This window comes from Propithecus coquereli, unplaced genomic scaffold (assembly GCF_000956105.1).
Source record: "Propithecus coquereli isolate 6110/MARCELLA unplaced genomic scaffold, Pcoq_1.0 Scaffold528, whole genome shotgun sequence".
Lineage (NCBI taxonomy): Eukaryota > Metazoa > Chordata > Mammalia > Primates > Indriidae > Propithecus > Propithecus coquereli.
In genome coordinates this window covers 1147194-1163027 of record NW_012151152.1, presented here as the reverse complement: position 1 = coordinate 1163027, position 15834 = coordinate 1147194, and the positions used below count along the sequence as shown (strand labels likewise).

Here is a 15834-nt window from a genome sequence, read left to right as displayed (position 1 = left end):
TCAGCTCCATTACCCCCATTGCACAGAAGGGAAAAGTGAGGCTCAGAGCAGGAGAGCTGCCTGCAATGAGCGTGGCCCTGTCTGGGTGCAGCACGGACAGAGGCTGGATCTGGAGTCTGACTTCCCGGCTGTCCTGGCCCAGTGCCCTCAATGTCCCTGTGGCTCAGCATCTCTGCAATGGGCCAACAGTCCCTCTCACAGGGTTACCATGAGCGTCCACGAATTAGATGTTTGTAAACTGCTTTGAGTGGAGCCCGGCAAAGAGTAAACGCTGCATAAATATTTGTTGAACAAATTAATTCATGAATACATGTTTTCTGTGCTCCTAATATGCACAGGCACTGTTCGAGAAGGCACTTGTCACATGCCGTTGTCACATATTTTCACAGGACATGACACCTTTGCCTGTGTCCCCAGACTCTGAGCTCCCGGGGGCAGGGGCTAGGTCTGCCTCCCCTGGTGCCCAGCCCAGGGCCTGGCACGCGGAGGGTGTCGGCCACCGTCTTGAGAACAGCAGAACGGTGGCTTCTCAGACATCTGCACCCGCAGTCTCATCTTCCCCAACCAGAGACTCGAAATGACTGCAGCAAGTTCTCCGTACCCGGGCCAAGTTCCCAGCACTGACTAAAAGCAAAAGTTAGGGAGACTCCAGCCCCGGGCGGAGGCCAGCTTCCAAACTGCCACCAGAGCCCCAGCGTTCCCTCCTGCTGGCTATCAGCGGATGGGAACCTCTGGCCACTGCCCTGGGGACACTTAGGGGCCAGGCAGGATAAAAGGCGCAGTAATTTAGAGTCTGAGACCCACTGGCCGGGACTTTGCCATGTGACTTGAGGCCAAATGACTTCTCTCTGCGCCTCAGTTTCCATCCTGCAGAGCTGCCACAGGGCTTCAATGAGATCACGTGGAAAGCACGCACACACTATCTCACTGAATCCTCGTTGCACCCTCACGAGCTGAGGTTGTCATCCCCACTTTCCAGATGGGAGAACTGAGGCTCAGAGCAGGATGCAAACCCAGGCCTTCTCACCCCAGAGCTGGAGCTCCCCCCGCCAAGCGTAAGCCCAGACCACAGGCCAACAGGGAACATGAAGGAAGGGAAAGCAAAGCAATGTCTTGTTAATTCCCCCACGATTTAATTGTGCCTTAAGGCTCAGAAAAGAACGACCTACAAGGCGGGGTCCCCTGAACTTGGCATCGGGTTAATCCCGGCTCTGCCAGTCGTAGTCTGCCGCGCTCAGGCCTTCAGTTTCTCCAAGTCAGGTAAGTCCCGATGTTTTCGATGCTAGTATTTTCTTTAAAGGCAAGTGTAAAACCAACTGCAATGTAATACCAAGACTTTTCATGCAAAGATGTGCACAAACCCAAAGGTACTATTTGTCAGGCCACATCCCCAGACGGAGGCTCTGGAAACATGGTCTTTGTGGGGAATGGAGAATCAGCTTTTATGGTTCACCCGACTCCAACATTCTAGGCAAAGTTCTCCAACCTTCCAGCTCTAAGGCTTATTACCCCAGAGCTGGGGGATGGGCCAGCTTCCCTGAGCCAGGCTTATCAACAGCCCTGTTGGTCTCACCATTCCTTTTTATACAAGGGGAAACTGAGGCACAGAGAACGATACAGCCAAGCCCACGGCTGGTAGTTGGGGACCGTAGGTCAGTCAGCACCCAAGACCCCAAAGCCAGGGAAGTGCCTTTTGTCGTAAGGAGACAAACCCCGTGGGCAACCTCGGATGTCTCTTTTGCGGGCTGAGAAAGCCTTGTCCGCAGCACCAAGGACCCGGATGTCTGGTCAAGGGGGAGGCGTCTTCGAGTTACAGCTCTGGCAGATATTTCTTCCCTCCAACTGCTCCAGCCTCGGGGAGTTTTTAAAACCCCTCCTGAAAGCACCAGCCTCAGACAGGGACAGGACATGGGTGACAGAGCTGGCCACAGAGAGCAGGGGCTCCAAACAGGAAAGAGGAAAGAGGAGAAAAAAGAGCAAGACAGACAACGAGCGCCAAGAAGGCCACGAGGAGGGAGGAGGACGAGACGGGAAGAAGTGCGTGCGGGGCAGGCCAAGTTCTGGCTGGGCCAGACTCAAGCCTGGGCATGAGGGTAGGCTCTCCAGACTGCGCCCCGCGCGGCAGCCTCACCTCCAGGCCTCTGCCCAAGCTGTTCTCTCCACCTGGCTCACCCTTCCTCCTGCTCTTCCACTCTTACTGGGCCTTCCAAATACAACCCAGGTGATGTCACCTCCAGGAAGCCTTCCTTACCTGGCCCTAAACTGGCTCAGGTGCCTTCCAGAGTCCCTGGGTTTTAGGCACCCAAGCGTCTCATCAGTGTCCCACCCAGAGCTCCGAGGCTCTCTGGTCCTGACTTTTCAACAAGCTCCCCCTAAAGCTAATTCCACTACCACCCCCAGGATGGCCTATCTGCCCGCAGTGGGCCAGGAGCAAAACTGGGGTGCCAGTGGGCCCTGGGAAGAAGTACCGACCCTGCCCAGAGAGGAGCCTGTCTGCCAGGGAATGTCACAAGGTCCACTTAGACCAGCAGCTCTTCCCTCCCCCAAGATGGCAAACAGGTGGCAGCAAGCCAAGAACCATCTTAAATAACCCAAGTAATAAAAATGGCCAATTAAGAGGGTGGAAAGCAACGTCTCCATTGCGGGGGCCTCTCCGTGGAGCAGCGGGCGAGCAGGGGGCCGTGCGAACCTGCACATCCTGACGTCAGAGCATGCAGGCCGGACAGAGCTGAGCAAGCATCTCCGAGACGGCACAGAGACAGCGTCCCCAGCACAGCCACGTGGAGGGGCTCTGCCAGGGCCAAGGCCCAATGCCACGTAATTCCCTTCCAGCTCTTCTCTCCAGAACCCCCAGCCCCCTTTAATGATCACCGCGGCAGCTCTTTCTCTTTCTCACGTAATCCGTGCACTATGACCATCCCATTTTCCAGATGAGGCAACAGAGGCTCAGAGAGGCAACGCGACTCCCCCAAGGTCTCGGGGCTGATAAGCAGCAGAAGTGCCCCGCGGCTTCCTCCCTTCCCAGCTTCCGAGTTCCGCACTGACGCTCTGCTCCGGGCTGTCTAATTCGGGAGGTTTCTGTCCGACCTCCCATCCCAGGCCGTCTCGGGATCTGGGGGAGGCGTGAATACAAGGGCAAGGGGGGACGAGGCATTTCACGGAGCTTCGGGCTGCACGGGAAGGTGGAGAAGAAACAGCAGTGTGGGTAGAGCCCAGGGCTTCCAAGGAGTTAGTCCCCAAGGGGCGCGGCACTCACCAGTTTGCAAAGTGCTTCCACAGGCATCACTTCAGTTGGTCTCCCCAATAGCTTCGTGAGGTCAGCTCCATTACCCCCATTGCACAGAAGGGAAAAGTGAGGCTCAGAGCAGGAGAGCTGCCTGCAATGAGCGTGGCCCTGTCTGGGTGCAGCACGCACAGAGGTTGGATCTGGAGTCTGACTTCCCGGCTGTCCTGGCCCAGTGCCCTCAATGTCCCTGTGGCTCAGCATCTCTGCAATGGGCCAACAGTCCCCCTCACAGGGTTACCATGAGCGTCCACGAATTAGATGTTTGTAAACTGCTTTGAGCGGAGCCCGGCAAAGAGTAAACGCTGCATAAATATTTGTTGAACAAATTAATTAATGAATGCATGTTTTCTGTGCTCCTAATATGCACAGGCACTGTTCGAGAAGGCACTTGTCACATGCCGTTGTCACATGATTTTCACAGGACATGACACGTTTGCCTGTGTCCCCAGACTCTGAGCTCCCGGGGGCAGGGGCTAGGTCTGCCTCCCCTGGTGCCCAGCCCAGGGCCTGGCACGCGGAGGGTGTCGGCCACCGTCTTGAGAACAGCAGAACGGTGGCTTCTCAGACATCTGCACCCGGCAGTCTCATCTTCCCCAACCAGAGACTCGAAATGACTGCAGCAAGTTCTCCGTACCCGGGCCAAGTTCCCAGCACTGACTAAAAGCAAAAGTTAGGGAGACTCCAGCCCCGGGCGGAGGCCAGCTTCCAAACTGCCACCAGAGCCCCAGCGTTCCCTCCTGCTGGCTATCAGCGGATGGGAACCTCTGGCCACTGCCCTGGGGACACTTAGGGGCCAGGCAGGATAAAAGGCGCAGTAATTTAGAGTCTGAGACCCACTGGCCGGGACTTTGCCATGTGACTTGAGGCCAAATGACTTCTCTCTGTGCCTCAGTTTCCATCCTGCAGAGCTGCCACAGGGCTTCAATGAGATCACGTGGAAAGCACCGAGCGGTAACTCCTTGTTCCCCGTCCCTCCCCCTGCCAGCCTGCCAGCTTAGGTGTGTCACCCTCCATGGCTGACCAGGAGCTCCCCTGCCAGCCCAGGGCCCGGCCCCCATTAGGGCCTTCTCCAAAGAGCGGGGGGCTGGACAGGTCCGCTACGGTGGCCCCGGAGCCTCATCTGCCTGCCACTGCCAGTGATTCATTTGCTTCTCAAGAAATAATTACTGTGAAGTGACAGCAGGGAGTCTTCCCAGCACAGCAGCCGCCTCCTGTTCTGCCACCTGCTGCGGCAATATTGTGACAGGCGCTGGGGAGACCTCGCACCTCGGCCTGCCTCCTCACCTGGGTCAGCCTTCGCCAACCTTCAGGGGACATGGGACAAGGCCGCCTCCTGGGAGGAACACTGATCTTGGGGTCTGGAGACCCAGACTGGACTCACTGCAAGATCTGGGACAGATGTCTTCACCTCTCAGAACCTCTCGTTTGTGTAAAACGAGCTTAATCAATTCCTACCTCTTGGAGTTGCTCTCACAGTTACCACGTATTTAAAGAAGTCATCACGGTGCCTCGCACAAAGTAGGTGCTCTGTAAATGGCAGCATTAAGTCATACCGACTGATTCTTAAACCCTTTTTGAAAATGTTTTCCTACTCCATTGTTGCAATTGATTTTTATCTCAACCCTGGGAAGCAGAACTCATAAGAAACATTACCCCCATTTTACAGAGCAACAAACTGAGGTGCAAGAGATTAAATGGCATGTGCAGAATCCAGACCGCTCCACTAAAGTTACAGAGAGGACACAGGCTTCACAGGGTGCTGGGTGAGCCCACCTTCCCACTGTCCCCATTCCCAGGCGGGTGGACCAAAGCTCAGACCACGTCACAGGCCAAGACCAGGACCTGGGCACCACAGGGCTCAGCCAGGCCACAGACCCTCGAGAGAACCAGAGGTGTCTGCCAGGTTTACTTTTGGGTGACAACTACCCTCTCCTGTACTAGGACTAGAATGAGAAACCACATCCTGCCCAGGAAGCAGGCACCCAGTACCCTGTGGGCGGCAGGGCACTCCTCTGGTGGGCAGGTGGCAGCAGCGTCACTAACCTGCCACGGAGCCTCCCATCTGGCCTGGAATCCCCTGAGCACCTCGAGCCTGGCATTGCCCAGAAGGCTGCACAACCCACAGAGGCTGCCAGCTAAGGGCACGGCCCACCCTCTCCCAGCCTCCAGCTTGGTTCTCGACCTCTGCCCTGTGAAATCCTCCCACAAAACTCTTTTGAAACTTCACTGTTTATGTATACCATGCTGTAGCTAGTGAGCCCGTTTATACCTCCCTCAACCTCAGGACACAGAGCTCAGCATCCCTATTTGACAGATGAGGAAACTGAGGCTTTGCGGGGCAATGACTAGCCCAACTCACTCAGCTTTTAAGTCTTGCACTGGGGCCCCAGCTCCTGGTACCAGGATTGGGGGGATCATTCGAAGTTTTTGAACTGATGTGTTGGGACTGGAGCCTCAGTATCTGACTCCAAGTCCAGACCCTTCCCTCCATAATTGGCCAAATCCCTGGATGTGGTCTGTGTCACCTGTCTTATGTCCCTAACCCCCTGGAGGCCTACGAGTAAGCACACAGCAGCCAGGCACAGAGGCCTCCCTCACTGCACGAATATTTACTCAGTGCGGACTCTGGCCAGGCCCTGGCGGGGCTCTGCCAGCAGGAGAGGAAGACAGACCCGTAGGTGGCACCCCCAGATCTTCCAGTCGCTGGGGGAGCAGACACATCCCTGGCAGTTACGATTCAGGGTGTGAGGGGCTGTGATGCGGCAGGTAGTGGGTGCTCAGGAATGCCTGGTGGAAGAAAGTCAGGGAAGAGCAACACATCTCTAATCCTGGGCAAGGGGACAGCCAGGCTGCATCCCTCCCTGTCCCCAGCCTTCAGCCATCCACGACGTAGGAAATAAATAGCCAGCCGGGCTTCATCTCCCCGATGCGATCAAAAGCCGGGACTGCAAACGCAAAGCCCACAGCTTCCGGTATCACTGATAACACGGCACGGTTTAAATCAATTCTCCTGGAAGTCAACGCATCTCTCTGCAGCAAAGGGAGTGTTCAAATTCTGGGTCTACCCGTCTGTGTCCTTCAAATACCGGCACGTACGGGGATGCGGGGCACAGGCTGGAGAGAGAGCCCGGGTGTGTGTGCATGTGCATGAGTGTGAGAGCGTGTGAGCGTGCACACTCACCGGGGGACCGAGGGCCCTGCATCCGGTCTGTGCGCCAAGGCGAAGCCCCGCCCCGCATTCCTCTGAGAAGGAATCTTCAGCGTCAGCTGTCTCCCTGCTTCCTTTTCTTTTCTGGGACCTCATTCCCCTCCCTCTAGCTTTTAAGGCTCTGAGAATCTCTCCCAAATTTGTCCCCAGTGAGAATGCCAACCCAGCCAAGGGACTCTGTAATAGAGAACTGAAGAGCTAGAAGGGGGGCAGGGGGTGCGTGTTTCTTTTAAAGGAAGTTGGGAGAAAGGGCTGTTTCCGGAGGCACAAATCAACTGCTAAGAGTAGATCAAACATCCTCCTTAGATGCTGGACAAAGAAGCAGCCCTTTTCCCTCCGCCCCCAACACCATCTCTGGCGCCTTCCATGGGACCGAGAGAGCGGCGACGTGTCCTGAAATGGATTTGTTGGGTAGTCCCAGGCTGAACCGAGAACTCCTTATAAAATAAGGGAACAGAATCTGCCAAGGAAGGAGGTGGGCTGGGGTGGGGACATACCGGAGCCTACCAAGCCCCAGACAGCTTAACACAAGAGCTCATGTGTTCCTTACCGACCCCTGGGAGGCAACAATATGATCCCTCTTTGACAAAAGAGGACACGGGCTCAGCTCAGAGAGGCCAAGCAACTAGCCCATGGTCACACAGATAGTCTCAGAGCTGGGATTGGAAATCTTTTTCTACTATCCCAGGCTGCCTCACTGGAAAATGAGAAATAAAGAATCTACATCAGTGGCAGCTTCAGAAATAATGAAAGTGTCAATGGACGTGGCAGGGGACAAAGCCCTCTGACATCTTTCCAGGGTCTTCCGGCCTTGGGGCATTAAGGAGCCAGAACCCACCTGCTTGAGGGCCTCCCCGGGGTGTGATGGGAAAAGGCAGGGGACACTGCAGCTGACCCACCCACTGTCCCTTTTTGGAGACCTCCATTCCAGCTGACAGCCCAGCCCCTTCCGGCTCACAGTCAGAAATAGCTGTGACAAAAGTCCCTCCCATCCCAGAAAGCAGCTTTTAAAAAATCGCTTAAAACAGACACACACGAGGTAGAGGGGACTTTGCCAAGTCCCGACTGCAGGCAGATGATGTGGGCATCACGTCGGGCTCTGAATGGCGGACAGAAGTTCTGCCCAGGCTTTGTGGGTCGGCCCCCTCTGGGCCTTGGTTTCCCCATCTCAAAAATGAAAGTTCGTAGTTTCTTTTCTCTCTCTCTCTCTCTCTCTCTCTCTCTCTCTCTCTCTCTCTCTCTAACAGCAGAAACCTGTTTTCTCAAAATGAATCTTCCTCATGCTGTCAGTCTGGGAGTCAGACAGGCATGGAGCTCTGCGGTTGACGTGCGTCAAATCCCAGGTGCTCACCTCCCACTGTCCCCAGAATAGTCACCCTAAGGCACCCTGCTATGGACTCCAGGGCTCTGAAGAGCTCACTTGAAAACCACCAGGCTAAATGATCACAGTGGTCTCTCTGGGCTTTCAAACCACCCTCCAATCAGCCCAGGCACCAGGGGCGCACACACTCAGCAATCTGCACAGGGAGGGGACAAAGCCAGCCAGCTCCAAATCGCACTGGGCCTGGGGAGGGCAGGAGGGCAGGAGGGCTGCAGGGGCACCCAGACTCCCAAAAGAGTCTCCCCGTCCAAAAGGCAGCTGGCCACCACCACCAGTGCCGGGCAACTTCCTCTACCATCCATGGCAACTCTGTCCCCAGCTGCCAAGCCAGAGGGACCTTTTTCTTGACAACCTCAAAGCTTTCCTGCTTTCTCCTGGAGCCAATGAAGAGAGAGGAAACTTGAAACTCCCCATGTCCGGAGCCTGGACCCTAGTCATCTGAGGCAGAGGCAGGACAGGGAGGGAAAGGCCCAGAACAAAGAAAGGCCACAATGAACGCCCTGTCATCTAGGGAGGCAGAAAGATCAGTCAAGACCCAGGCCCCTTCCAGTCACAGACCTGAAGTATAGAGCAAAATGAGGGGGAACACCTAAAGGAACACCCTCATGTAAAGGTGGTTCTGAGGACCTGAGGCCCAGAGAGGGCAGCAGTCGGCTGGAGGTCACACAGCACCCAGTAGAGTCCAGGTCTCTTGGATGCTGACTTGTTTCGTTCTGATAGATTCAGCAAGAACCTCCCGGCGGAAAGCCCCCAGCTTGCAAAGTCAGAACAGGATATTTCAGTGGCACTGGGTGGTGACAGAGTAGAGATGTTTGTTTTGGTTTCCAAATCAGCGCTTGACAACCTCATCCTTGATACAGTTTCAGCGACCTCATTGCCCACATGTTAAAGACCTGGTTGGGCCAAGGGGAAACCAAAGCAGTGGTGACCAGGGCCAGAATCCAGGCACCCCAGGCCAGGGGTTCTGGTTTGGGCTGGTGTTTTCAAAGCATGTTTTGTGTATCAGTGATGGCACATGAGATGATGTTAGGAGGTACGCAGGTAACATTTTAAATTCAAAATATATTAAATACATAGGTGAATGGCCAAACAAAATGTGGTCTAACTATACAGTGGAATATTATTCAGCAATAAAAAGGGATATCCTGTGGATACATGCCTCAACACGGATGAACCTCAGAAACACTGTCTAAGTGAAAGAAGCCAGACACAAAAGACTATCTATTGTATGATTCTATTTGTATGAAACGTCCAGAAAGGGCAAATTTATAGAGACAGAGAGCAGATCATTGATTACCTGGGCTGGAGTACGCATGGGAATTTTCTGCAAATGTGCATGAAGGATCTTTTTGGGGGTGATACAAGTGGTCTAAAACTAGATTGCGGTGATGATTGCACAACTCTGAATTTACTAAAAATCTTTAACTTGTACACTTAAAATGGGTGGCTTTTGTGATATGCAAACTGTACGTTCATGAAGTCAAAATATTTTATATAAGTAATAGTACAGGTAGTACTTGGGTATGGCCATAGATCGTGGAGGTGGAGTTCAAAAGGCCTCTAGCTGGAAGAACACTGAGCTACACGTCACAGGCTGCCCTTTGGAGAAGCAAGTAGGGGGTCTCCGGAGCTGCAAGTTCTTCCAGGTGAACCAGAGCTTTCCTTGCCTGCAAGCTTTCCTCTCCTGCCCAGGCTCCTTCCTTCCATCACTGGTTGGGGTTCCATGATAGACATCCCAGGAGGATTGAAAGCGTTCAGCGGCCAACAGTCCAGGCAAACACCTTGGTCTGGTCCCTCAGACCATGACTCCTCTTATGGGCAGAGGATCAGAGGTGGGCTGGGCACTCAAACCCAGATTAAGAGACTGTCGAGTCTGGAAAGACCCTTTGAGATCATCTAGCCCAGTGATTTGTAAACTTTTTTTAATGTTGATCGAATGTCCACTCTCTTCCCAAAAGAAAACTTTTACAAGAAACCCAAATATACTTATTATATTTGAGGTTCTTCTAAATGAACAAGTGAGCATGTTAGTGGATACAATGAATTAATATTAAGAACTTAAAAGTGAGTGAGCACACTGTCATCACTGTATTAACTAACATCTTAATGTACTTTTACATAATAATTTTTATTAAATATTCAAGGAACTCCTAAAGCATCTCTAGGAAGCCTGGGGCTTCAAGGAGCACAATTCGTTGCCCATACGGTAAAGACCTGGTTGGGCCAAGGGGAAACCAAGGCAGTGGTGACCAGGGCTAGGATCCAGGCACCCCAGGCCAGGGGCTCTGGTTTGGGTTGGTGTTTGCAAAGCAGGTTTTGTGTATCACTGAAGGCATATGAGATGATGTTAGGCAGTACACAGGTGACGTTTTAAATTTAAAATATATTGAATACATGGGTGACTGGATAAACAAAATGTGGTCTATCCATACAGTGGAATATTATTCAGCAATAAAAAGCGACATCCTATGGATACATGCTACATGATACATGCTACATGGATACATTCCACTTTACAAACAGGGAAACTGAGGCCCAGGAAAGGGAGTATGCTTGCTTTGGAAAAATTCAATGTGAGTCTTGAATCAACTTCAGAAAAGATGGGTCTTTCCAATTTGCCAAAAAATGGAGGAAGAGAAGGTGTTCAAGACCCCAGAAGGGCAAGAAGAGAGTCACCCGCGCTCCACCTGTCTCAGCAGTGCCATCTCATTCCAGACCAGCGCCAGAAGCTGACATCACACCCCACACCCTGGGTGCAACTTGAATATAGAATTGCTCAATGCCAACCCATCTCCCTCTATAACTGGGCACGGTTTTTCCATCTACTTAGCAGCCAGGTCCAAAAAGCACACGCACAATAAAACAAACACAACACAAGCCTGAGGCATGACGACACTATCTACAGTGGCAGGCGGGAGGGCCCGGCCCATCCCTCCCAGTTTCACCATCGAAAGCAGTTTCACCATCCCCAGCCCACCCCAACGAGGCTGACCACGAGGGACAGAGAGGTGGCCTCCCTGTGGCAAGGCACTGGGCCATTCTCAAGTCCTCAAGAGAGACAGGTACTCCGGGAGAGAAGCTTATCTGGCAGTGGAGTAGAAGACCTATCCCCAGAAAGCCAGACCCTGCATGAGAGAGATTGGAAGACTCCAGGCATTTCTACTCCCTGTTAGTTTGACAAAGTACTTATCATTTTTAACAACATCAGCATGATTATTTTACACCTTCCGAAAAGCACCACTATCCTACTCTCCCCTCAAGCAACTACGGGCAGATTTTATTATTCCCATTTCTCTGATGAGCAAACAGCCTTCTGAGTGGCTTGACCATCTCACTGGCAGGTGACAGAGCTGGCATTTGAATCCTACCCAGTTGCTAGCCTGCCCGGGGGGAGAATAAGGAAGGAGACCCATGCGCAGCTCTCTGGGCAGACCTCTAGAGATAGAAGGAAAGGTCCTTCTCAGCACATCCTCCAAGCCCTAGAGTTCAGAGCCACAGCTCCAAATGCAGAGTCGCCCATGCCTAGGACAGCAGCAGCGAGGGCCAGGGGCCCCTCCCCCACCCTAGCTTGAGATGTAACACAGACCCCCTCCTCTTATCGGAAAGCAGACAGTACTGTCTGCCAGGCTGCAGGCAGGAAGCAATGACAGTTTCCCAGCTGGGGAATCTGGGCTGGGCAAGGCGGTCTGCCCCAGCTCTAGACAGATGGTGGTCTCAATCCATTCAATGTCCAGTCTTCCAGCCCAAGGTTATCTTCTCCCGGGGACCCTTAGGGATGAGTTTTTTGGGGGCTCAATAAACCATGAGACTTGCGGAATAGGGAGAAGAGGGACGAAGAGAGGCATTTTTAAGAGCTCGTGGCCAGTGTGATGTGGTTCTGGTTATCCATCCCAGAGCTGGACCCTACAGAGCTGGAGCAAGACGGCAGACCCTGGCCCTAGAGGGCAGGGACAGATCCAGCCGTTTTGAAATAGGTGATCTCATTTAATTCAAGGAATAAAAAGGCAGTGGGCTGGCTAAGACTTTTTTTTCTTTTTACCCATTGGGGGAGGGAAGCTTATCTCCTACATCATCGGGAAAATACCTAGGCTGGGAGACAGACTAGCCAGGGGTGGTTAAAACCACTAGTTCAAATTCAGGTTTCACCACTTATTAGCCAAGCCACCTTAGACAAGTCACTCCGTATTTCTGCACCTCAGTTTCCTCATCTGCGAAATGGGACAAGCCTGTCCTACAGTGCATCGTGTGAGGATTAAAGTGAGACCACATGAAACACGGATGGTTATTATGTCACCTAGAAAACAATGTGCCTGACCAGTGACGGCGCCGAGGGCGCTGAGGTGTCCCCCACCGTCTCAGCACCCGCCCCCATTCTTGGATCTAGAGATAACTGAGTCTTCCTAGCGTGCGTACGCGCTCTGCAAACACAGCTTCCAGCCCACCTGCTAGGACCAGCTGCCCGGCCGGGACCCTCCCGCACGCACATTCCGCGCGGCTGCCGGGACCTGGCTGCCCCAGGCTGGGAGCGGCAGGGGGAGGGGCGACCCCACTCACCTCCGCTTGTACTCGTCGCGCTCGCGCTTCACCTTGGCCAGCACGTTGTAGAGCGCGCGGATCTCGGGCGTGATGGTGTCGATCTGCACGCCCACGCCGTCGGGGTGCACCCACGACACGCCGGGGCCCTGCACGGTCTCCACGCCGCCGCCGCCGGTGCGCCGCACCTGCGTGTAGCTCCAGATGGTCCCGGGCAGGCGGCCGTAGTGCTGCAGGTGCGGGCCGCCGCCGGGGGGCAGGCCGCCCAGGGCCACGGCGTTGGCGTTCACGCCGGCCGCCGCGCCGCCGCCGCTGCAGTGCCCGGTGCCGGGCGCGGGCGGCCGCAGCAGCTCAGGCCCGGTCTGCACGGCCTGCTCGCGGGAGAAGGTCTTGTAGCGCAGCCGCCGCTCGCGCTCGCTCTGCTGCTGCTCCAGCTGCTTCTCCAGCAGCCGGTTGCGCCGCTCCAGCTCGTGCACCTTGGCCAGGAAGCAGCGGAAGCGCACGTTGAGCCCCTTCAGGAGGTGGATGTTGGAGCCCAGGTCGTCCCGCAGCGCCGCCGTCACCGGCGACGGCCCTGGCCCGGCACCGCCGCCGCCGCCGCCTCCGCCGGGGCAGCCCCCGCCGCCGCCCGGCGGGCAGCCGAAGGCCAAGGCCATCTCCCCGAACAGCAGCGAGTTCACCATGCGCCGGCCGCGCGGCTCCGGGCCCCGGGCCCGTGGCTCCAGATGCGGCTCCAGCTCCGGGCAGGGCTCCCGGCGCGGCCGGGCCAGGGTGGGCGCGGGTTCCAGCGCGGCCGGCCGGGCGGTTCCAGATGCGCGCCAGATGCGGCCTCCGCAGCGACGACGGGCGGGATTCCCCCCGGATGTGGGCGCCGCGGCGAGGGATGGGGCTCGGCCGCTCCCCGGGACACGGTGGAGGCCGCGGTGGCTGCGCGAGGCTAGCGAGGGTCGCGGGTCCCACCGCCGGCGCTGTCAGAGACGCTGTGGATGGGCCGCGGCAGCCGCACGCAGAGGACTCTCAGCCGGCACTGCCCCTTCTGCAGCGGGCCCCGCCCACTGCAGACCTTAGCCCCGCCCCCGCACTAGCCCCGCCCATCCCTCCTCCCTCTGCGGCGCTCCAGGAACCCGAGGCTCCGCCCCCCAAAGTCTGCAGCGTCGGGCCACGCCCACATGGCCGTGGCTCCACCCACTCGCGGGCTCGCCTGGCTCTCTCCGCCCCGTAGACCGGCGGCTGTAGCTCTAGCCCCGCCCAGGTCCGCGGCTGGACCACGCCCTCTCCCGTGTCTGGTCCCGCCTCCCCGCCGAGCTCTGAGTCTCCGCCCGGGGACACGGACCGCAGAGCTGCACCAGAGACCTGGTTAGCTGGAGCCGCCGCAGCGCCAGCCCGGCCCTTAAAGGGGCGGCGGCCTCGGCCGCGCTCGCTTCCCTCTTCAGGACGCGCCTGTCCACGTCGTCTGCTGAGGGGCGCCACATGTCTGTCTTCTCCGCCCCAGCTCCCCCAGCCCCACGTTTCCACAGACGCGGGAGACCGCGGCCTCGAAGGGCTGGGGAATCACGGCGTCTGAAGGTGCAGCGGCGCCCTACCCCCACGCCAGCCCGGTGGCCTAGATCGACTGTCCCCGGATAAGGCAGCGTTTCCGCCGGCGCGTCCCCACGCGGCAGACCCGGAGGTGGACTCCTCGGCCGCTTGCCCCTCCTCTAGCGACGGGCCTTGTCTTCCCGAGATCGGCCTGGGCACTGCCGAGTCCGCTGGTCCCCAGACCTACGGGGGCGCTGGGCCACGTGGGGCAGGGGGTCAATCAAATGCCGTCCTGGAATGACATCCGCAAGCTTGGCCTGGGCCTGGCCTGCTCAGGGCTGCTTTGGCTCCCCAGCCCTGACTGACCCCTCCCCGCCACCGCACACTCACACTCACACGCTGAGGTTCGGCTGCCCCAGAGCCGGGGGTAGCATGGGTGGGGGAACCGGTTCTGAGGACCGAGCCAACCCAAGGACCCATTCATTCAAATATGTTTTCACACCTAGCACCCTGAAGGCCAAATTCTCCAGTCTCCTTTGCAAATAGTAGTGTCTGTCAAGCCTCATACTTAGCTATTGCCCCCGTTTTACAGAGGTTACTGAGACCTGAGTAGCCCCGACGAGTCCAAAGCCCACGCTCCAGCCGGCCTTCCACAGCGCTGGCCTCTCGTCCATTTCCACATTTCATCGTTGCAAACCACAAACCTCACAGGGGAAGTGACCCCCACCTTCGAACGCCTGTGGCTTGCATTGTGTGCACTTAACCAGATCTGTGGCATGTTCTAGATTCTTCTGGCTGCATATTTTGAATTGCAATTTAATTTTTGTCTTGCTATTAACTTTTGTGTTTGTTTTGTCTCTTTGTAAGCTTGAGGGCAGGTACCCAGTCTTACAGGAACAATGCCTTGGTATTCTTGCTGACAAAAGGGACACAAAGGAGACAGGGGCTGGTTCTACGGTGATGCTGTGGCAGTGATGTTAGTCTGCTGTGTTTTTGATTCTGCCACAAAAGCAGACCCTCCCCATATTTCCTGCCCTCAATCCCAGCTCCTTGCTCACTGCCAAAGTGGACTCACCTCTTACCATACCCAGATCTGAAACTCACCTGTCTTGAAATCTTTCCCGGTTTAGCCCAATACAATGTGGTCACTGCTCTTTGTTCTCTCATCCCTTGATGATTTTCTTGTTTATTTTACCTAAAGAAGCAAAACACCTTTGCTTTAAAGTAAGGGTTCCCAGACCCTGAGAAGACTAAGGCTAGAGTTCTGGGGCTTCCATGACATTGGGATGGATAAAAGTTATATCTTTATTTTTACTAATTTCTCCACGGTTTTTAGCATTTCCTTTGATTGTGAATGTAGGCAGCAAATATCTCAAGATACCATGTAAGCTACCAGAACTCTGAAATTAAGGTCATATTAGACCCACCACCAAATCGTATTTAGTATATTAATAAAGAAGCACATATGTTACTGTATCACAAATTTGTTTTGTTAATACTTTGACATCTGCATTTTAGTAAAATTGTTTTCATTGTAATCGTAATGCATTTTTTAAAAATTGTTCTGAGAAGGGTCCCCAGGCTTCACTAGATGCCCAAGGGGACCCAGGGAACAGAAGAGGTTAAGAACACCTGGAGAATGGCTCCCTGCAACCTCTTCCTGGAAGGATCTGTCTTGCCAACAAAGTTGCCCTGGGATGGGGGTGTGAAACCCTCCTGGGGGGCAGGTAACCCTGTCCCGGGCACTAAAGAGGTCTAGACATTCCATGCTCATTTATTGAGCACGTGCTTTAGCACAGATGCTGCACTAAACACAGGAAAGGGCTTCAGGGGCCCAAAAAAACCAACCTGAGATGTGGGGTGGTGGGGTGCAGAGGAGGGAAGCCTGGCCCAGAGGAGATCATTGAG

At 55.2% G+C, this 15834-nt stretch overlaps 1 protein-coding gene across 1 annotated transcript in view; it reads right to left on the bottom strand.

Moving 5' to 3' along the window:
• Positions 1-13091, bottom strand: part of IFFO2 (intermediate filament family orphan 2) — a 47934-nt gene extending 34843 nt beyond the window's left edge. Inside the window, exon 1 of the mRNA XM_012656941.1 lies at positions 12430-13091. Coding sequence (XP_012512395.1) covers positions 12430-13091 — 662 coding nt within the window. The remainder of the gene's footprint in view (positions 1-12429) is intronic.
• Between the last annotated feature and the right edge of the window lie 2743 nt (positions 13092-15834).